Consider the following 22,785-nt stretch of genomic DNA (forward strand, 5'->3'; position numbering starts at 1 on the left):
AGTGAGCGCATGCGTACCGACTTCCACAGGACAGTTCTTCATCTATTGCTTGCCTTTTGTAAGGCAGGTTATTCAGCTGGCAAAACCTCTCTTCCTGGTGCATTTCCTATATTTATATTACCAGTAAGTCTTCTATTCCCAAAGCTCTGCACTAGCCTGTGAATATTGTTCTCCCTGGCTCAGTCCAATGTAATGTTATCCCTGATTCTCCTAGAGTGTCCAACAGAGAGTAAAGTATAATTATTTCCATTACATCTATCGGTGAACAAACACACCTTTTGCATGACACACCTGTACCTTCTCGAATTCAGGTACCCTCATTCAAATATCAGTTTTACAACTGTTCACAAAGCTGAAACTGACAACAACAAAAAATTAATAATCACATGGGCGAAACCTATTCCATTTACCAATGCTTGTTTTTTATGTGGGGGAGAAAACTGCATGAGCTAATTAACCCACATTTCCTGGAAAGCCCAGGTAAGCTCTCTCAGATAAACAAAGGTAGGCAGCCAGACTTCTGGTGGGGTCACTGTTGGTTTGGGGCACAGCTAAAGGTTTTGGCGGACCTGTGGCTGACCAAAGCTTGAATTCTTCATTTGGAAAAAATCTCAAAAGGCTGTGCCAGGAGAAGGATCAAGGGTGGAGGGAAAATGTCTTTTATTTGGATTGGGCAGACACGTCTACCTTCTAGCACTCTCCATTGTTCCCTTTAAACCTCTGTACAACTGAAGAACTCTGAAAAGCACTTGGACTTGCAGAAGACAAGGAACAGCAGTCATAGCATGGATAGACACCTGCCTGGATGGGGAGACATAGCAACCACAAGGAGATGATGGACGGAGAACTGGACCTTTTTCAGGCACCCCAGTCACTATTAGATATGGGTGTAATCCATCAAAGTTCTTTTGCTCACTTTGCCACTCTCAGACCCAGCCATATGCAAATCAGTCTTGACCCTGTTAATCATGGGAACAGTCTATCCTGAACTGCCAAACCAGGTCTTCTCTGGACCAGAAACAAGCATCCTGGGACCAGTCTCGGTGTAACACCCCTCATCAGCCAGACTAGCTTAAATCGAGTGGCAAAGTGAGCAAGCGACCCATGTCTGAGCATACCCTGCCAACTTAGGGTGAACAAAGCAAACACAAGGAGATAACAGACGGAGCACCGACATTTTTCAGACACTCACCCCCAGTCACTATTAGATATGTGTTGAATCCATCATAATGTCTTAGCTCACTTTGCCACCCCAGTTCAGACCCAGCCATGTGCAAATCAGCCTTGACCCTGTTCTTCATGGGAACAGTCCAGCCCATTGTGAGACACTCTGAACCTATAGTGAATTGGAATCTTTTGCACATGTGTCTTCAAGGCCAGTGGCACTGGCCTCCCTACTCACTTTGGCGGGTAGCAGAGGGTGCACTAACTTAGGATCTTGAAGAAGAGGGTGCCCCTCGTATTCTGGAAGAGACCTCCTGATTTCTGCTGGACATACCATACCCTGCAAATGGCCAGGAGCTGTGAGGCTTGGGGATTGCAAGTAGAGAGTGTAATCTGTCTTGTAATTTATTGGGTGCTGCTGAGGAAGAGTCCAGATCAAGGAGAGTATTACATTCCCAGACATCACAGCTCAAGGGCTCTATATAGTGTCCTGCTGCTGGTTGAGCAGCTAATTGTGCAAAAGGTTATGCTTTAAGGACTCCTTCTTTGGAGGACAGCAGTTGGCAAATAGCTCCAGAGAATGTTCAGAGGCCAGGAGGCATAAAACCAACTCTCCTAGTCGCTGAAGCACACCACTGGGAACAAGCCACAGCAAACTCAGTTGAGAATGGCCCAACAGAGCTTAATATATCTGCACTTGCTCTATATGTTCAAGTGCAGCTTTTTGTAGGGCCACCAGGCTGAAAAAAAACTGTACAATGTCCAGAGATTCACTAAGCATTTCCCCAGGGAGAGTGTACCCCATGGAGGATTCCACTGGGGGAGAGCTGCTTGTAGCATTTTCCCTACCATTGCCTTTCTTCCCTCTGGAAGGCCAGTGCCCAGGGATAGGAGGGTAACAATCATAACAAGCACTCTATTTTTCTGATTTCCCTTGGGGAGTGCCCGTGCATGGGGAACAATGAATCTCTTGAAAGTGAAAGCGCCCCTGGGCTAGGAGATGTCTTACTGGAGGGGAGGTTTGGCCGTGCCACAGTCATACCATTGGTTTTCCATCTCACTTTCCTCTCACACCCTGTTGTTGCTTGCTTGCCCTCCGTTGGGGGCCAGAGACCGGAGGAGGCCAAAAGAGGTCTGAGAGCGGACCGGGAGCTGGGGAGTGCAGGACTACACTCCCCAGCATCCCCTGCGCCTCCCAGCACAGCTGCCCACCTGCCAACATTTGTTTAGAGCCAGGAGACACCTTTAAAACCTCACAGGGGCTCCCGCAGTGCGGGAAGCCCTGTTGTTGCTTGCTTGTCCTCAGTTGGGGGGCCAGAGACCAGAGGAGGCCAAAGGGGGCCTGAGAGCGGACAGGGAGCTGGGGGAGTGCAGGACTACACTCCCCAGGGTCCCCTGCGGCTTCCAGTGCAGCCGCGCAGCTGGCAACATTTGTTTAGTGCCAGGAGGCTCCTTTAAAACCTCACAGGGGCTCCCACAGCGCGGGTAACCCTGTTGTTGCTTGCTTGTCCTCCGTTGGGGGCCAGAGACAGGAGGAGGCCAAAGGGGGCCTGAGAGCGGACCGGGAGCTGGGGGAGTGCAGGACTACACTCCCCAGCATCCTCTGCGGCTTCCAGAGCAGCCACCAACGTTTGTTTAGCACCAGGAGGTGCCTTTAAAAGCTCACAGGGGCTCCAGCTGCGCCCGTCTGCAGCCGGACGAGGCTGGGCTTGGCCACCCCCTTAACATTGTTACCTCCAACAGATCTAATGGGTAAGCGCAAACATCCTTGTAGTCAGGATCAGGAGAGCGCAAGAGTGAATATGCCTAGGAACTCTGCATCCATTATATCTTACCTGACCTCTGCGGTGAGTTCCCTGAACAAGGAAATTTATAACGCTGAGGTTGAGCTGCGTTTAAGTCCCAACATGCCTGGGAGTGCAAATGCAAACACATCAGACAGCACATTGAAAAATCCTGTTCCCATTGAGTCGAGAGTACTTATAATCGAGCAGGGAACAGGGGGGCGTGCACTCTACCCTGTGATAGACCTGCAAGGGGGACCGGGGTGGCAAATGAAGAGGCCCGGAGAGGTGATGGGTCTAGGCAGAAGGCCCCATGTTGGACCTGGCCCTTTTGGCCGGATGGTCCCTAGACTTTTCGCCTTCCACTTGTACTTTTTCTGACCTGTTGTTGGCTATTCTATGACTCTGGGCACTTTACCACTGCTGATCAGTGCTAAAGTGCATATGCTCTCCCTACTGTAAAATGTATATGTTGGTTGGATTCCATGATTGGCTTATTTGGTTTACTGTCAGACCCCAGTAAAGTGCACCAGGAGTGCCCAGGGCTTGTAAATACAAATGCTGCTGGTGGGCTTGCAGCACTGGTTGTGCCACCCACAGAAGCGGCCTGGTAAAATGTATCTAAGGTCTGCCATTGCAGAACCTGCGTGCAGTCTGGTACTGTCATGCTGACTGGGCAAGTGCACCCACTTGCCAGTCCCTAAACCTTCCCTTAACTTCATATTAGTCACCCCTATGGCAGGCCCAAGGGCAGGGTGCATTGTAAGCATAAGGTAGGACAAGCCCGGATGTGTGTGGCATGTCCTAATAGTGAATTACAGCCATTTTCGTTTTTCACTATTGTAAGGCTACCTGTTCTCCATAGGCCAGAATGGGCTGCTAGAATTGTTACATTCTATGATCCTAACAGACCCAGGGAACATGGTAGAAATTCGAGTTTAGTATGCCTGAACTCAGAATAATAAAATACATCTTTTAGTAAAGGTTATTTTAATATTCTGTGTTTGCAAATACCACTTTTAGAAAGTTGGTATTTGCTTGCTTGAACATTTCAGCCCGCCTCTGCTATGATGCGTATCTGCCTGTCTGGTTGTGTGAGTGACAGGGCTGGGGAAACCCAGAGGGGCAGGGCTAGGTAGCCTGGTGGTGAATAGGAAGATTGGCAGTCAGATGGGTGGGAGGAGTACACCTGGGCTCTGAATAGGGTTGTGCTCTGCTACCACAATGCTGGCTCCACCTCCTGCGGAGCGGCTGATGTCTTTGCCCTGCACCCTGAATAGAAAGGCAGAGTCATGTCAACAGAGTGCTCAAGAACTGGTTTGGACTGGGCAAAGGCCCCTCTACCCCAGAGGAACAAAGGAATTAGGGGTATAAGTATTGGGACCCTGCTCCCAAGAAATTAGATCCTGCTGAAACAAGAAGAACCTCTGCCAGAGGAGAAGGAACTGGGAAAGCTGTAGGAGGAGTACTGTCCCTGACCTGGGGGATTGGCCTGCAGTGGTTGCCTTGCTGCTGAAGGAGAGGAGAAAGACTACTAAAGACTTTGCTTCAACTTGTGCTTTAAAAAGATCTCCAAGGGCTTGAACTGAGCTTGCCCCCTGAACGAAGTCCCAGGACCAGTGGACTTCACCCCCAGCTCCCCAGAGTCTTTTGGAAGTGCCTGCTGTTGTTGTTGGGCCTTCTGAGGGACTGCGTGTCGTAAGGAGCTGGAAGCGCGACGCAAGGAAGAGAAGCGTGCCGCCGCGTCTCTCAGTGAGTGTCGCCGCTGCAGAATCGCATCGAGTGGAAGCGTCTCGCATCATTCCAGAAGTGTCTCGCAACGCCGAAGCAGCGTGTCGCCATCGCAGCCATCGTAGCTGTCGCATTGCACCGCATCGAGAGAAGAGTCTCGCATCAAGGAGGAAGCATGTCGCCATCGCAGCCATCGTAGTTGTCGCATTGCACCGCAACCAGAGAAGCGCCTCGCATCCACGGAGAAGCGTGCCGCCGTCGGAGCCGCTGTCGTCGCATCTCGCAGAAGGGGTGGCGCCGCTGCAGCATCGCATCGAGCGAAAGCGTCTCACAACGTTGGAGAAGAGTGCCACTGCCAAGGCCGCTGTCGTCGCATCTCGTCAAGGGTGATGCCGCTGTAGCTGACGCATCGACTCAAGTCTTCTCGCAACATCAGAGAAGCGTAACGCATCTGGAAGATCCCGTCTTTATTTCTTTTGCACCAAGAACTTCAACGCATCTGCATCTCTGCAACACTTTCGTTGCCCTGCATGTCGCATCTAAGGTACATTGACTTAAAGTGTTGCATTTAAGAACTTAAGAGAATCTAAGCAATCTTCTACCAACTAAGCAATCGTATTGTGTATTTTTAATTGTTTAATGGTCTTGTGATAATCCTATATAAAGAATCCTTATTTTTAATATAAATACCTGTGTGGTGTCCATTTGTAGTGTTGTCACTTGGTTACTGTATGTGTTCACAAATGCTTAGCCTATAACGCTCTGAGATAAGCCTTGTCTGCTCACGCCAAGCTACCTAGAGGGTGAGCAGGGGTTGTTTTAGTAGTATAACCCCTTACCCTGACTAGAGGAAAGGTTCCTTGCTTGTCACAAGTACCTACCTGTGCCAACCAGAGAACCTGGATTCTAACACCCCACCATTCAATTTAGGTAAGAAGAAGGGGGAAAAAAGGCCAAGCAAACCTGGACAATTATCTGTGGATGCGACCTACAACCAGGCTGGAGATTTGGACTCACGCGCAGCAGTGCAGAAGGTGTTGGCAGATTTTTTTCAACTTATGGTTAGAGCCTATTCTTTCAAACATTGTTAAAGACATTGCCATGCTGCTTACTGCCGTAGAGGGGATTAAGGCTAAACTGCAACAACTTGAGAACCAACTAGGGGGCTCAAAAATGGCATGTGATATCTCTAATTACAACCCCATCCCTCGGGCACAAACACAGCCCACAGGAGATAGCAGGGTGGTGGGAAACCAAAACCAAAATCAAAACCTACCTAAGAATAACTCTGAAGTCAAACCGATATTGATTATGGGTGCACCCATAGGGTGCCAAATCCTGTGGTTCTGGCTCAGAGCAGGTGCCAAAGTACTGATAAGGCTAAAAGCGGGATCACCATCAGTAGACTCCATCTGCCCCCAGAAGCTACTCCCGTAGTTGCCATACTTAGAGGGGTTACCCCACTGAGAGAGCATAGTCTGGAATACACTATTGAGTTGTAATGTAAAACTAAACATTGGTGTGACAAACACTCTAACTGTGGGTTCAATGTTTCCTCACACATTATAATGGCCAGACGCGTGGGTGGGTCGGCCCCAAACCTAAACAGATTGATGGTGGCTACATTGTTGTTAATTTTTACAGTGCAGAAATTGCGGGGCAGTTATTCAGGGATGGTCCCAAGGGAGGTCAGGGGGGCATTAGGGCCTTCCCATGGGTATTTTCTCCCCACCCCCCCAAGAGGGTTCAGTCACTGGGTGGTACTTCCCAGGGACTTTGGCCCCATTTGGACAGTCAAAATCGCCCCACTCACTGTTCAAACAACAGGGAGGAGACTTGTCCTGCCAAGTCTCACCGGAGTCTGGCAAGTGACCCGGAGTTGCCAATTGGGCTTCTAGAGAGGACCGCAGAAGAAAATAGTTTATTTTGTTAAAACAGATTCCTCCCCTTGTCCTCTTTAGATGAAAATGATTGACTGGTATTGTCTGGCTGTCATCAGAGTAACATCATTGAATACATTAAAGGGCAGGACACAGAGGACACTAACATTCCTAACTGCAATATTGTCAGCTAGAATATTGCGGGTCTGAGAAGCAAAAAAGAGGATCCCAGGTGGCTAAACTTGTTAAAAGAGCACAATATAGTTGGGCTACAGGATACCTGGGACATGGACAACAATTTTTGGGTGGATGAGTACAAATCTAATTGTGTCCCCGCGCAACCATCCCAGTCAGGCAGAGCAAGAGGGGGCCTTTCAATGCTTTTTCCACTCAAACTGTCAGGGTCCCATAAGATGGTGGATGTAGGTTCTTACAATTGTCAGGCAATTGAATTCACTGCTCACAACTCGTTCAAAGTGTTGTTTGTCAATTGTTATCATTTTTAGGGCTGGCAACTCTGCCAACGCCACATTTTGAGCATACACAACATGGGGAATGTTTGGAAGAGCTCTTGGCTGCTGTAGATCTTTTTGAAACGAGCTCCATTGACAGTGAGGAGAGTATTTCTACTTTTAAAGCACGGGGGAGGGATACTATTATAGATTTCATTTTTATTTCCTCTACTCTTCTATCTCAAGTAACCTCCTATAATGCCAAGTGGTATCATTTTAGCAACCATAATCCGGTAATTCCTGTTTTGGACCGAGGCTGCGGCCAAAAGGGGAAATCGGAAAAGCTAGGGGGTGAAACCTGCTTGAAAACAACTGATCAAGGACGGAGGCTAAAATGGGCCAAAGTACTCCCAGACCTCTTTTTCCAGGACCTTTGTGAGAAAGCTGGGGATATGATTGTTACCTGTCTCGATAAGTCCAAACTGGGGTGGGGGTCTTTATAGCCTTCGAAGGCATCTGTGCGCAGGTAGCATCAGACTTCACCCTACCAACAAGATTTAGGCACACCATAGGAGAGAAATGGTTTGACAGTAACTGCTCTGAGGCACATCTCAAATTAATAGCAAAACTGAAAAGGACCCCACGAGACCAAGATTGCATAGCTAGGTTACGAAAGGAGTACAAACTAGCCCTATCTCTACAGAAAAAGGAAATCAAAGAAGAAGCTTGGCGTGCTCTACTATCAGTAGAGGTTATAATAGATAGCTCTAGCTTCTGGGCCACTATTAATAAACCTTTTTTCACCAGGGTAGGAAACTCCCTCATTGAATGCAATATCACAGAAGCCCAATGGCTTTCTCATTTTAAAGCCATATATAAGGCCACCGATAGCCCGGAAGCACCGACTAGTTGCGAACCCAGGAGGGCCTCCCCACAATAGTTTTTAATGAAGATGAAGTAGAATCAGCAATTATACAAATGACTAGTAATAAGGCCCCCTGCCCTGATGGTGTCCCGGCAGATTTATATAAACAAAATCTATCCTTTAGGCCAAAATCCTGACAAATGTTTTTATGTAAAGTTGTCAAGGTTTCCTGTCATCGTGGGCATCTTCTATCATCATTCCAGTTTTTAAAAAAGGTCAGAGAGAGGACTCAGGCTATTATAGGCCGATTTCTCTAATAGAGTCCGCAGTTAAAGTTTTAGGGAGAGTGATTTGAACTAAGTTAATGGATTGGTTGGAAGAAAATTAGGTTTTCACTAATTTCCAATATGGTTTTAGAAGTGGTAGGGGTACTTTGGATCCGTGCCTACATTTATATCTATTAGCAGGTAAATATACAAGCTACAGCTGGCATTTATGGATCTTTTGTCAGCTTTCGACCTGGTAAATAGATCCAAGCTCTGGCAAATCCTGTTTGACATGGGCATCGATTCAAATTTAGTTTGCTCCCTGGCTGATCCACACAGGGATCTCACCGCAAGGGTGAGGGTCAACCAAGACGGAAAATGCACTAGGCACTTTACATCTGGTTAGAGGTGTTCGCCAAGGTTGCATTCTAGTACCACTACTTTTTACTTTATATATTAATAACTTAGGCAAGTTTTTAGAAATGGCTAGTCTGGACATACCGCGGGTATGGGACAGGTCCATTCCTGTGCTCCTATACGTGGACGATGCCGTCTTATTAGCCAGCATAGCTGTAAGGGCTCCAGAGGCTTTTATATTCCTTTGGGGCCTATATGAAATCTTTGGATCTAGTGGTTAACATAGCCAAATCATACATAATGACCATGGGCTGGAAACATAAAAAAACACAAGCATTTGCAATGCAAACGGTCTCGCCTTTGGGACCTTATTTGTATTTAGCTATGCAGCACCTTAGCCTGGGTGCTGAAACATATACTGTTCTTCAACATGTATACAGCATGCTTCTCTCGTGAGGGATGAGTTGCAGGTTAGTTAGCAGCCGTGCAAGTTTCTCCGACATACACAAAGCAGGTACAATACATTGAGTAGCATGCTTCGTTACAACACAGTGGGCTCAGGCAGCTTTGTGTATGTCGGAGAAGCTTGCATGGCTGCAACCTGAGTTGCAACTGATCTGTCATGAGAGAAGCTTGCAGTCAGCTCTCTTGTGAACACAGCACCATCACAGATCAACAGGTGCTGAAGTTTACAAGGAATAAACATTCCACGCCCATTCAAATATGAGCATCTTTGCTGATACTTCAATCAGCTATCAGTATTGCACTAGTAAAAGTACACCACCTCTGCTTAAAAGTTCTGATACTGCCAAATTAAATAAATTACAGACCAGATGCACTAGAAGGGCTGAGACATTCAAAATGTAATCGCTAATCCACGGTTTAAAGACAATAATTTGTTATTATATAGCGCTTTTTATGACAATTTTGGCTCCTTGGGCCACTGTAAATAATAAGTTGTTACTCGTACCCAATATACTTACCTCAGTAGAACGGGGGTGTAATTTACGCTTCTGGATTTGAAATTGTTGGAAGACAGATTAGGAATGAATGGTGGATGGATGGTTGGGTGAAAAGATGGATGAATGGAAGGATGGATGGGTGGATGCTTGAAAAGACGGAGGGAATAAAGTATAGCTAGGTGGAAGAGTGAATACATGGATGAATAGATAAATGCTTAGAAAGCGGAAGGAAATCACTGGTCTTGCTCAGCGCCAAATAGATGTTTGAGTAAACTTGTTGTTTTTGGCTTCTCTCTTAAATGTCATCTGTGCCCACCAGTGCTTGTGCACTAAGTGCACCACAATAGCCAGCACAGGACGGCCTCTCTGGCCCATTTCCTATCGGCTATTTTAAAATAAAGTTTGCATTGTTGTTTTCATGTTTAGCACACACTGTTCATCTGGAGTTTGGTGCTGGTCGCTTTGATAGCTTAAACACTCTTTGCTGGCACCATGTATTTTTTATCTAAATTTCCATATGTAAAGTGTTTTTTAGGGATCGCTCGTGTAAGTATGTTTGTTTGCAATTAGATGTTGCTGGCAAACAAAGGGATCTGAAAAGGGAGATACCCAGTGGAAACAAACACAGTACCCTGAAAATAAACATGCCGAACAAAGCTGCGTTAACAAACTCCTTGCAGAGACAAGATCGGTGCAACGGAGAGAACATAGGAACATTACTGAGCTACTGTCGCGGCTTTGCCACAGACTCCCTGTGTGAGCCTGAGCAAGGCGCCTGGTAATGGGGCACAGGAAACAGGGCTCTTAACGTGGGCCCTGCTTCGCGATTATAAACAAACACTGCTGTCTCCTCCACGCCACTGACTGCCAAGAACTGTTGCCCCCCCCCTGCCCCTTTGACTATGAACTCTCTGCTTTGCTCCCTAGCACCAGTTCTCTGCCACTTAACCACCAGTGACTGCATTGTCAAACCGCGTTTGCCCCCTGCCTCTCTGACCACTCATGACTAAATCACAGGTGTCTCGCGACTGTCGGACGTCTTCCCCCGTTTTCTGCTGCTGCGACCAAGAGCGACTGCTCCACCTCACCCCCACCCCCAAGATGCATACAATCTGCTTCTTAGGTCCGTACTTAGCACTTGCCTGCGTCACCACTGGTACATGGTCTCCGTTCACACTTGCCTTTACCAGGCATCTTTTCTTGCGCAGTGCTTCCTCGGGACACAACCGGTGCCCACTGCCCGCTACCTTCACCTCCCCTTTTGCCTTAAGTTCTGCGGAGGCAAGAACAAGGAAAACAGCCTCTGGCTGGCTCCCCGAGGGCAAAGCCAAATGGGGAAGGGGCTCAAATAGGCCTGTGAAAACAGGATGCAAGGCACCACTTACTCCTATGTCGAACCCGCGCTCACATAACAGAGCCCGATGTGTCCTAAACTGCCCATGACACCTTTCATCCTGCACATCTATGAAAGCCCGATTTACAGGAACAGCCCAGTCAGTGGTGCGAAATAGACACCAGCTTTTTTTTTTCTTCATATTTATATAGCGCGAACTCGACCCGAAGGTATTGGAGCGCTTTACATAGCAACTTATTTACATTACACATTCAGGCACGGGGAGATGAAGTGATTTGCCCAGAATCACAGGACATGGACACTACCCCGAGGCTCGAACCCTGGTTTCCTGCACCAAAGTCGGCAGCGCAGCCAACGGACCACATCCTCTCCCCAAAAGCCTTACCTCGGTCTGGGATCGCGGCGGCCGGGGGAAGAGGCGTCATGTGCTGGTCCGAAACAACCGTGGGGCGGCGACACAAAGAGTGCGATTGGCCCACCAATCTGCACCATAAAATGCTAATCCGCCTCTCCACGTCCCAGAATACTACCGAACTCACAAGACGACCTGGAAAACATTTTAACTCACCTTCAAACGCCTGGAAGGCTCTGTAGCCACCTAGATCCATGGAAAAAAATCAAACGTAACAACCACTCCCTGCAGTTACCCAAAACCTACATGTTAATGGTACTGAGTGTACAAAATGCAAACGTGGGGAAGACATTAATTTAAAAGAGCAACACCCCCCCCCCCATAGATCTGACCCCGCATACCGCCATGAGGCCCCTCGCTTGCTTTGCAGCAACTCCCGACCTGAAAACACGGCATGGTGACACAGGATAACAATGATGCCCAATGGCATGGCGACCTGCCTGTAAAAACAGCCTAACTCTTTCCCCTCTTTAACATAACGAAGTGGATGGTGCTCTCGCGAGGCTGCTACTTTAAAAGCTGCCGACCTTGGAGGTAGAGAACAGGGTTCGCGCCTCGGCATGGGCAGCATAATTTAATAATAAAACAATAAACAGCGATCTCGGCGAGGGGGTGGGGAGAGACAAATTTTAAAAAATACACGTGGAGTGGCAAACAGATACAATTTGAAAAACACGGTTGAGATGGGCAAATGTATAATCTGAAACTTAGCAAATCAACGGTGCGAGGAGTTAGCTCAACATGTAACGCTGCTGACTCTGGAGCCGGAGAACAGGGTTCGAGCCTCGGGCTGCATCATTTAAGTATCTGGGCTGCATCCTTTAATTATGACTAAATATTAGTAAATAAATAACAGCATCAGATGAAGGCAGCTTGCCAGATGTGGAAATGTGTGCGGGAGTGTAGGCGTGATTAAGGCACGAACAACGGGAGTGGGAGGGTCGGGAGAGAAGGCACGAACAACAGGAGTGGGAGGGGCGGGAGAGAAGGCACGGACAGCGGGAGGGGTGGTACGGACACAAAGTAGTGCAGGAAATATGCAGTAAAGGGGCCAATAGCCATGGAAGGAGACATGGCTGTCTTAAGGAGGGACTAGCAGCCTACAAACCAATCAGAAGGCAGCATTTAGAAAGGCCAAAGCCACAAGCCAATGAAAAAGTGGGCGGGAGAGGGGGCAGGGCTTCCCTCACCTATAGTGTATACTGCATGCCTCGCAAAGCAAGCAGCGCAAGCGCTGCACTGCTAGGCGAGACCTAAAAAACCTACTTTTGTGAAGGTGCTGAAATGACTAGGGTGACCTCCTTTACCTATCTAGGAGTACTTTTTGATGAGAGGGGCTCCTGGGTTCCACAACAGAAAGTAAAAATAAATGTGATGGCAAGGTCGACGGCCTTTGTGAATGGATTTGCACATCGACTGGGGGATAAACCAATAGAGGCCATGCTCAATATTTACAGGGCCAAATGTTTAGCCATTGCACTATATGGCTCGGCCATTTTGGGGTTACAAGTCAATGGAGGGGATACAGACAGCTGAAAATAAATTCATACGCACCCTCTTGTCTGTCCCCAAACCACTCCTACTTTTGTAATTCATCAAAAGTTAGGTGTTGGTTATGTGGCAGACAGGCTGAGGCTAGCTCCGGTTCTCTGTTGGCTTAAAACTTGGCTCAACCCCCAACTAACTCTGAATCATAAGATTATTAGGGATTGTGTCACCCTGGACTGAGTTAAAAATATTCCATGGCTAAATTATGTTAAGAAAATTTTAACTAACCTTGGACGTTCAGACTTATTTTATTTCCCTGACAAAATAAGAAAATATGACTTGGCGTGGGTAAAAATACACTTTCTGAATTTGAAGTTGGTTGAGCGAGAGGAGATCGAGTTAATGAAACCGTCTGTTAAAGCCCATTTCTTGTTAAAAACCTCCCCCGAGATTGAACCTTACTTGAGGATTGTCACGAAGCCGCTCCACCGCCTGCTTTTAACCAGATTTCTTCTTAATTTAGTTCATTTTTTGGGGGTAATTCGCAAGGCTGGAGCAGGACATGTGATTTAGGTCCCTGTACCTGTGACAATTTTTTGATACAGGACACAATTCATTTTACTATGTTCTGTGACCATTATCGTGATATCCGCAGGAGGTTCCTAGTTCCGATTTTAAAGGGGAAAGGTTTTATACAGGTCAAACCCGCTTTACTGTACTTACAACTACCTAATAACCCATGGGAGATTTTTAACATCGCAAGCTTTTTTGTCGCTGCATTGAGACTTAGGTAAATCCGGCACCTTATGTTATCTTATGAGTATTCATAAAGCTCATGTTATTAATCCTTTAAAACTTGCCTTTTTAATATTCAATTATTTTATTGCAATGATGCACTGTTTTAATTGTTTTATCTACAGCCAAGATTTTTATGTAACCTCATGAACTATGATTTATAGCCTTCCATTATTGTCTTATATCGCCCTTATTTTTGATGATTTAGTTATGACATTTTATTGTGTGTTATATGTGATTTATTTATCATTTTGTAATTTAAGTATGGTACTTTTATGGTTTTTATTAACGGAATAAAGTGGTTTGACTGACTGACACTCAAGGACTGCAGCACCCCGGAAAGAGGAAGAGTATGGAGCAATCAGGGTCTTTTCCATCTCCCACTGGTGTGTACACTAGATAAAGAAAAGAAGACATTTTCAAGCTCCCCTACTGGCAGCAAGAGTTGCCTGCAAGCAGGGATTCCACCAAGCCATGGGCGCTTGTGTTCCTGCATGGCTTTGGAAAGTAAACATAGGCATCCGACACTCGGGTGCAGGGACGGCCACATCTTAATAGGAAGTGCACTAGTTGGTGTTTGATCAAAATAAGAAAAAAGCCAATAGAAGAGTTTTTCTGGTGCAGTCGCATCAAAGAGAAGACCTCCGGGCAAAGGAGTGCTATAGAAAATGGTATTATTAGGTACAGTGTTATTCATAAAAGCAGGAACACCACCAGCACAGTCTACTGTGTATGGGGACTGTTCAGAAAAGACACAGACCCCTTTTGAGCCCACAAGAGCCCAAGTTTAAGTGGTAACCCTAAGTCACGGATAAAGTTAAGCCTGAGCTAGGAGAGATTTCCATTGATTTAAAGTGATTTTGGGGGTGTGACTTCAGTGTTATATCTGGCCATTTGAAACTAGATTTTGCACTTGCTTTACAGCCAGGTCAAAGGCAAAATAAAAGTTCCTAGACTGCATTATGTTGAATGTTGCAAACCTTATTGGCATGCATGTTGCTGACAGTGAATCACTACAAATATTCTGTAATGTTACCAGTAGCGGCTCGTGGAGGGAGTTCGGTGGGGCAGTGAGGCGGGGCGGGGAAATGTAAACACCGGAATATGGATGAACGGAAAACGAATTCCTTTGCGCGCGCTGTATCGCATTTTGCGATGCAGCGCTCGCAACGAAATTTGTTTTATTTATTTAAATGTGTACTTACCTCCGTTCATCCATATTCTGGTGTTTACATTTCCCCACCCTGCCCCTCCCCGCCTCACTGCCCCACCGAACTCCCTCCACGAGCCGCTACTGAATGTTACCATAAATAGGTACCACCCTGAAGTGTTTAGTATTCATTTGCATTGTTGATACTTTTATAATATGCTCTTAATTGGTGTGGTATCAACCTGTCAAGCCCATAGGCCTGCCTTTTAATAAATGTCATCCTCATGTTAATTTAGGCACTTAGAGTGGGTATTGTGTTTTTTGGCATTCGGGGCTTTTTGTGTGCACACTTTTAGTATTGCCTCCAGTGCAGGGTGTTCAGGGTACACTTAGTTACCTGAACTTTCTGTAGTGTTTTCCACAAGTTGGTTGAAAACTTAGAACTTGGACATACAGAGGGTGTCACCATAGGGATTTTCACCTGCTATTTCTGCATAGATTTGTTAATTTGTGCACAGTATTTAGTTGTGTGTGGAATAAAGTACTTTTCCATTTAATAAAAAAAACACTGCCTGAGCAGTGCTTTTTTAAGCATGTATGTATTATGTATATGGTATTTCTATAGCACAAGCCTAGACAAAACGCAGTGTAATGCTGTGCATGGTCATAGCATAGCGTTATAGGAGAGGTAGGTGGTTTGTGGACTGTTAATGCATGTGTTGCTTGTTAGTTGCTGAGAACTGAGAGACAGATTTCATACTTTCACCCAATGCAGCAAGACACCTTCTTGTGCTGCATGAAAGGGAGAGGACAGGAATGCACCATATTTACCATTATATGGTGCATTTGTGTCCTCTCCTTGAGCTGGTGAACAATGTGCTGCATTGCGCCATCACAGCAACCTTGCGGCCAGGTTTAAGGATGCCTGCGTGGTAGGGAGGATTGTTTTTCTGCAGAAAGGAACACCTTCCTGTACCACAATAATTTTCAGAGGCATTTCCCTCTTTCTAAGTTCCCTGTAGAATGCAGCACACTTAGAAAGAGGACACATCGATGCGAAATAGATATATTTCTCTTTATTGTCCCTTCCCTGGGAAGGGGTAGAATGTTGATGCATGCCCAGGTGTACCATTGTTGGTAAATCTGGAAATGCACCAAAATCCATGGTTGGTTGCTTGGGAACGCCCACGCTCCACCAATGGAACGCCTTTCCAGGGCAGAGTAATGCAAGGCAGTGACTTGTGCTGCCTTGCATTACTCTAAGTTTACAAAGCCACGCAAGGTGGCCTTGCACAGCTTGGTAAATCTGACTTAGGGATTATGTTGCCCTTGTGACACACTGTGTGATGCAAGGGCAATGCAATCCCTTGAAAATCTGGTCCTCAGTCTCTAGTCCACAGCATCTGCTCTTAGTAGCTGCTCTGCCTCACTACCTTGAGAGTCAAGTGCTAAAAAAGTGTACCTGGATCCCAGCTGGGGGGTTGACAATATATGGGAGTGGACTGATAAAGGGCCTCAGTTATTACAATTGAGGCCCAGAACTCCCCAATCCAGATACAGTGTTGTACAGCAATAGATGGTCAAGAGGTGTGGAGGAATTTGGCAACACTGAGACAAACAGAGTAGCAGTAATGAACCAAGATGCGTGAGTGATTTAGTTGTAGAACAGCAAAAGTGAGGTGTCCCTTCAAAATTAGTCATGGTCCCTGGTTCTCATGATAGAAAGTTTGCCACTCTGGCCTGGCTCTTCAGGGAATGTTTTGAGATTTCTGACTGACTCTGCAGTTGGTCTTAATATCATAAAAATGAAACAGAAAAGTGATCCTCAAATGGGGCTGACTCATACACCGTCTTGCGTATATTCTTATATATATATATATATATATATATATATATATATATATATATATATATATATATATATATATATATTCAGTGAAAAAACCATAGGTTTCACACATGTTATAGTTAGCTGGACATTTTACTGATAAAAAATCCTCTGCTGATGCTAATACTGAATTTAGACAATTATTTGCCCATGTCTTCTTCCATTAAATTTTAGCTATACATATATTACAAATATTTTTTTTTCATAAAGACACATATGTCATCAGCAGAGGATTGCGGTCGCGTGAGTTATAGTTGCCTGCACTAACTATAACAGGGGAATTTCATTGGTTTTTTATCAGTAAAATGTCCAGCTAACTATAACATGTGTGAAACCTATGGTTTTTTCACTGAATTTGCAAGGTTTTTTAAATGCTAATTCCTAACTATAACGTGTGTGAAACCTATGGTTTTTTCAGTGAATTTGTACGGTTTTTTAAATGCTAAGTTACTCTACGCCATTCGTGGCGTGCGCGCCCACTTAACGCAGTTCGTTCCGTGCGCGCACGGTGCGCTTCGCGCACCGTGCGCGCACAGTGAGCACGCGGTGCGCGGCGCCCACTTTACACAGTTAGTGCCGTGGATGGGCCATGTACGCACGATGCGCTTCGCGCACCGTGCGCACATGGAGGACATATTCAGCGCTTCGTTGTGAAAGTTAATCGTTTCGATTTCTAATAAGTTATAAGCCATGCACAAATGGTGCCCTGCAGGCGCCATTTGCACACGGGGTGGGGAGAATGTGGATAATTTTTTTTTTTTTTATTCTGTAGCAAAGATGCATCAAGTCTTTGCATTTACCTAACTAACTTTGCTACAGCTGGCCAATAGTTCAGCCAATTACCCAGTGGTATAGCTAGGCCTTTTGCCACCCACGGCAGCCCCTGCGTTTGCTGCCCGTGGCGGCCGAATGTAAGAAGGGGGTAGTTGTGCTGGCGATTCATCTGCGGCAGTCGCTGGTAAGAGCGGGGGAGGCCGCTGCCCCCCAAAACTCGTGCCGCCCGGGGCGGACCGCCCCCCCCCTTGCTACGCCACTGCACCTACAAAATAAGAATAATTTTGAAAGTGTCCTCAGAGGTTTTGTTATCTGGTTGTTGCAAATTAAATGATGGTAAAACAAGTGCTGTACAGCTAATGACCATTGAGCAAATAGGTACAATGAGGCCACTCTTCACCTCAACAGATCTCCTTCTCCTTGACTCAAATGTGCTCAAACCAGTTACGTTATTTTGGAGAGAATCACTTCTGGATTCGCAATTTACTCACCCGGGTTGCCACTCAAATGTCTGTTGGCAATGAGATCAGCATGACAATTTCATTTTGCCCCTGGGAATTATGTTTTGTACACCTCTGTTACCCTTTATTTATTCGCCTAGATTTTCATAGACCCTTATTCCACCAATGCAAGTGGATTTTGTATGAACCTTACATCAAAGTAACGTTCCCTGTTTCACACAAATTCGGAGTTTCTCTCATCTCCTCATAGCCTGGAAGGCATTCTATTGTGCACTTTCTCTGTTGGAACCATGCTGCAACAATACGCAAAAACTGACATATGTTCTGACCGGCAGCGCAGTATTGTTTGATTTATAAGGGTGTGGCGCAGTGTTTGACTGAAAAAGGAACTTCCACAAGTTTAATCTACCCAACAGAGCTCTCGATGTAATCAAGCCTCCCAGGCACACACTTGACTGTTGTTGTTAGCATACTCCCTTTTATATACACAGCACAAAATTGCTGGTGGCAAGTGTCCCTTTGAATGGTACTCACGAGATATACTTATGTTCTAGGAATCCTCTCTGCCGAAATGCAGGATGAGCCTTCAGATACTCTAGTACAGCAAACACAAAGACCCCTGAAGGACATGGCCATTTCAATCACAAGCATTGCTTATGATGATCTTGCTGTTTGCTTGGGAATCATATGCTCCACAATAGATCCTTCATCACAAAATATTTCACTGAGAACAAGGCCTTCTGTCAACCTAATTCTGAATGACTGCTTTTAGCTAAATCACTTTATGGAGAACATTTTGATAAGACACATAAAGGCAAGAGTGACATTAAGCAACTGAAAATCACATTAAGTGGATCAGCATTCTGATAGGTATCAAAAGAAGACACTAGATGATAGCATGTGTACAAGACAGAGTCTTCCAAAACCAGTGCGGCACAGTGGATTTTCGAAACTTGAGGGGGCCACCCTGCAAAGTACATGGAGGGTGTCCCCAGGCTCCAGACCCAGTCAGTGCGGGGGGGAGGAGGGTCTGGAGCGAGGACCCCATGGCACCCGTACAGCAGTGAACTGTATGAAAAAATCTCTGCACTAAATTCTGAAAAAAATAATAATTATCAAAAATTAAGAGAGCGGAAGATTGCATGACATCGGTAGATTGTTTAGTATTGACCCTGACTTGTTTTTACTTTCAGGCAATGCCGCAGAGCGAGCAACAGGAATGCTGAAGAAAACCGCCCTCCAGCCTCCTCATCCAGCACTGCCCTTTTGGGGCGAGATGAAATTGTATCTTTTAGTCAAAAGGCTTAGCCTTTCTGAGCTCTGCAAACCAGCATGGTGAATCAGAACAATAAGTACACAATATTGGATCTTTTCATAAAAATCATGGCTACGGTGGTCTCAGTTGGATCTTTGCTGCAGCTCTGAGGTCCATTTCTAAAGCTCTTTAGCTCATATTATCTCTCTATCATTCTCCTCTTGGGCATAAAGGTTTCATACCACTTACATTCACCTGAGTGGCATCAAATAGGAGGCGGGGTGGGCGTACACTGCCTCACACTTCTGCACTCAGTTTGCCCCGATGCATCATAATATATGCAGTGCATGATAACACTTTCTTCTGTGTAAGGCTTTTTGTTTTTCACCTTTGTTGGTGCAGCCAGTGCTGTGTATCTCTAGACACGTGTTTCAGGATAAGTGTCCTTCTTCAGTAGAGAGCAACACTTTTTTGGGGGGTGCTGGAGATGCTGCCCAAAGTCTTCTCAGGTCTCAGTACCACTGGCTGGGCGCTGGTGCATCAACCAGAGCTCGTCAGCTCGTTAGCTCAAGGGAGCCTTTTCAAATAGGAGGGGGGTGGGCGCACCCTGCCTCACACTCCAGCACTCAGTTTGCCCCAATGCATCATAATAAATGTAGTGCATGATAGCACTTTCTTCGGTGTCAGGCTTTTGCTTTGACCCTTGTTGGTGCAGCCAGTGCTGTGTATCTCTAGACACGTGTTTCAGGATAATTGTCCTTCTTCAGTAGAGAGCAACTTTTTTTTGGGTGGTGCTGGAGATGCTGCCAAAAATCTTCTCAGGTCTCAGTACCACTCGCTGGGCACAGGTGCATCAACCCGAGCTTGTCTGCATGTTAGCTCAAGGGAGCCATTTCAAATAGGAGGGGGTGGGCGCACACTGCCTCACACTCCTATACTCAGTTTGCCCCGATGCATCAAAATAAATGCAGTGCATGAAAACACTTTCTTCGGTGTCAGGCTTTCGTTTTGACCCTTGTTGGTGCAGCCAGTGAGTGTATCTCTAGACACGTGTTTAAGGATAATTGTCCTTCTTCAGTAGTGAGCAACACTTTTTTGGGGGTGGTGGAGATACTGCCCAAAGTCTTCTCAGGTCTCAGTACCACTTGCTGGGCGTAGGTGCATCGACCAGAGCTCGTCACCTGGGTGGAATCAGGCGCATTTGAAATTCGATTTAAGATGCTGCATCTAAACGTTATCTTTCCTGATGTCAAACAGGCAAGACTACTTGCTTTTAAACAGAACAGCAGCAGAATGTTGAGGGATGAAAAAGCGAGCGTGCTAGAAACTGTAAAATTCGAATCTGAAGCGAATGTCAATCAAATAACACGATTCAATAAATGTATTTTGAGAGAGTCCAAGAAAATGCTACAGATAAAAAGATGTTGGGTCCACTTTAACCGTACTCATCTAAGTTAGTTGACTGTAATTGACTAGGTGATTCGTTTAATGGGCTATTCTCATCAGAAAATGAAAACAAGAATGGCACATCAGAAATCCAAACTTCTCATCTAAATAAAAACTTTATCCTGTTCATTATGCTAGCCGACATTATTTAAATTGTAGGAGCTTCTTTGTAGGCTACATTTAATTTATCTACTGTTATGTGCGCAATTGATTTTTCAGTTGAAGTAATTCTCACCTTGCATTTGCAGTGTAAGCATGCAGAATAATAATTATTTGAAATGTATTTAACAGTGGAAGTAAAAGGAACGTGTATACTGCGTACCAACTGATGTTAAAAGTGCCTGGCAGGGATGATTGACTTTGTGTTTTCCTTTTCAATGTTTTTAAATAGTTGAAAGTCTATTCATTACAAATGAAGCATTAACTACTTGAGGTTTATAGAAATAATATGTTGTTTACTTGCAGCGATAATTCGAGAAATCAACAGAATTGTTGCAAAAACACATTTTAAAACACAATCTAAATATTTCATTTGATTATGGCATCTTTGATTTGAAACCGTGTTGCAGTAATTATACTCTTAGACGTAAACATTCACAAAAAATGCTTTATAATTATCGTTGATTCATAATTTACTTTTGAGGAATTTAAATTTGTACTATACACAATACAGAGATATTTTGACGATTAATATAAAGAATGTTTGTAAAAACCAATAAATGTAACATTAATTAAATGTCTGTTGTCATTTTAGTAAAGTAAAATTAGATTATATCTACAAGGGCTATTTTTGAATATTTGTATTTGATATCCATGTCCTTGATAGTCCTATATTTGTGGCTACCTTTGATGAATTCCGGCCCCAGCTAGGCCCGCAAGACACAAGGGTTCGCTCTCCTGTAACGGAATCTATAAGGAAGTTGGCACGGAAACTGCAAAGTACAAAAACAGCATTTATTAACCCTTAAGGGTGGTCCTACAATCCACACAACACTCTTCAGTATTGCATAGAGTAGCACAAAGAACATTCGTACATGGTCCCCTTTTATACACAGTAGAGGGGCTCATAAGTGGGTGGATACAACATGAAGACGAAGAACATTACCATTTATGGTCATTTTCGATACTGAATCAATACATGGGCGGAGCCAACACACTCCTTGAGCCCGCGAACACATGGTCAAGCAAGGCTAACTAATAACAGATGTGGTCAAGTCTGGGCATGCGCCAGATGGACAGAAGGGCTATTTATAGACTGTTACTGGGCAGGTTACAAGAGCAACTAACACAGAGGTCGGACTCTCCTCGTGGCGAACACGTGGCAGCATGACAACACAAAATGGAGTCCAAACTTCGGTCAACATAACAGAGAAAACATGATCTGAAGGGAAAGCATTAATGTCTTTGGTAAATGCTTAATCACATTGCTGTTTCAAGTTACAACAGACGACCCTTTCAGCATTTACTGAAGACATCCGGTTTACCAGAATAATCATCATATATGTCAATGGTCATCATTCCTTCAACCTCTTTAGCTAGACGCTTCTGGTGAGCAACATCGGCAATAGCTTTCTTATCTGGGATGCAGAATGAAATGCATACAGAACAGAACAATGGTCCACATTGAACACACATACAAAAAAGGAACAGAACTGCTATAATAATACAGAGACCAGTTAAGACCTTCCATCCCCAGGCAGTAACCAATGCCCAAAACCATCCAGAAAAGGACCAAGTGCCGTTTTCTGTGTGGATTTCAGCTGCTATTTTATGCAGCTTATTAATGGCGTTATAAACTGATGGCGTATGATCAGGGATGAACACACAGCAGCTACTTCCAATAATTTTACAAGCTCCACCTCGATCAGCTAACATTACATCTAATACCATACGATTCTGCAATGCAACAATCCTAGTGATTTGTAACTCTTCCGTAAGATTCCCAAGAGCAGCAGCAGTCTGATTTGTTACAGCTTCTACCACTCTTGTTAATCTTCGGATCTTCCTACTATTCAAAGCGGCTCCAACAAAGAAAAACAGTCCTAAGTTAAAATCAATATACTGCTGCAAGCTGGTATCAGTCTGATCCACATCATCAATTGATAGAGTACGTTTATACCTATTTACAGTCACATTATTCAACAATTTCAAATCTTTATGATAAGATGCGGGTGCTAGGAATACAGGAGGTAATAGGAATGATACATAGCATACCCCAGACCACCCAGCCGGCAAACGGTAATAACCTTTATTTCCACACACAAAGTAGGTATTATGGGACGCTAGGAAGGTACTATTATT

At 45.1% G+C, this 22,785-nt stretch overlaps 1 protein-coding gene across 1 annotated transcript in view; it reads left to right on the forward strand.

The window, feature by feature from the left end:
• Nucleotides 1–21,220, forward strand: part of GFRAL (GDNF family receptor alpha like) — a 1,025,020-nt gene extending 1,003,800 nt beyond the window's left edge. The window contains exon 10 of the mRNA XM_085610866.1: nt 18,977–21,220. Within this exon, the coding sequence (XP_085466992.1) occupies nt 18,977–19,091 (115 nt within the window). The 3' untranslated portion in view covers nt 19,092–21,220. The remainder of the gene's footprint in view (nt 1–18,976) is intronic.
• Nucleotides 21,221–22,785: the final 1,565 nt, after the last annotated feature.

Source organism: Triturus cristatus, chromosome 6, assembly GCF_964204655.1.
Source record: "Triturus cristatus chromosome 6, aTriCri1.1, whole genome shotgun sequence".
Classification (NCBI taxonomy): Eukaryota; Metazoa; Chordata; class Amphibia; order Caudata; family Salamandridae; genus Triturus; species Triturus cristatus.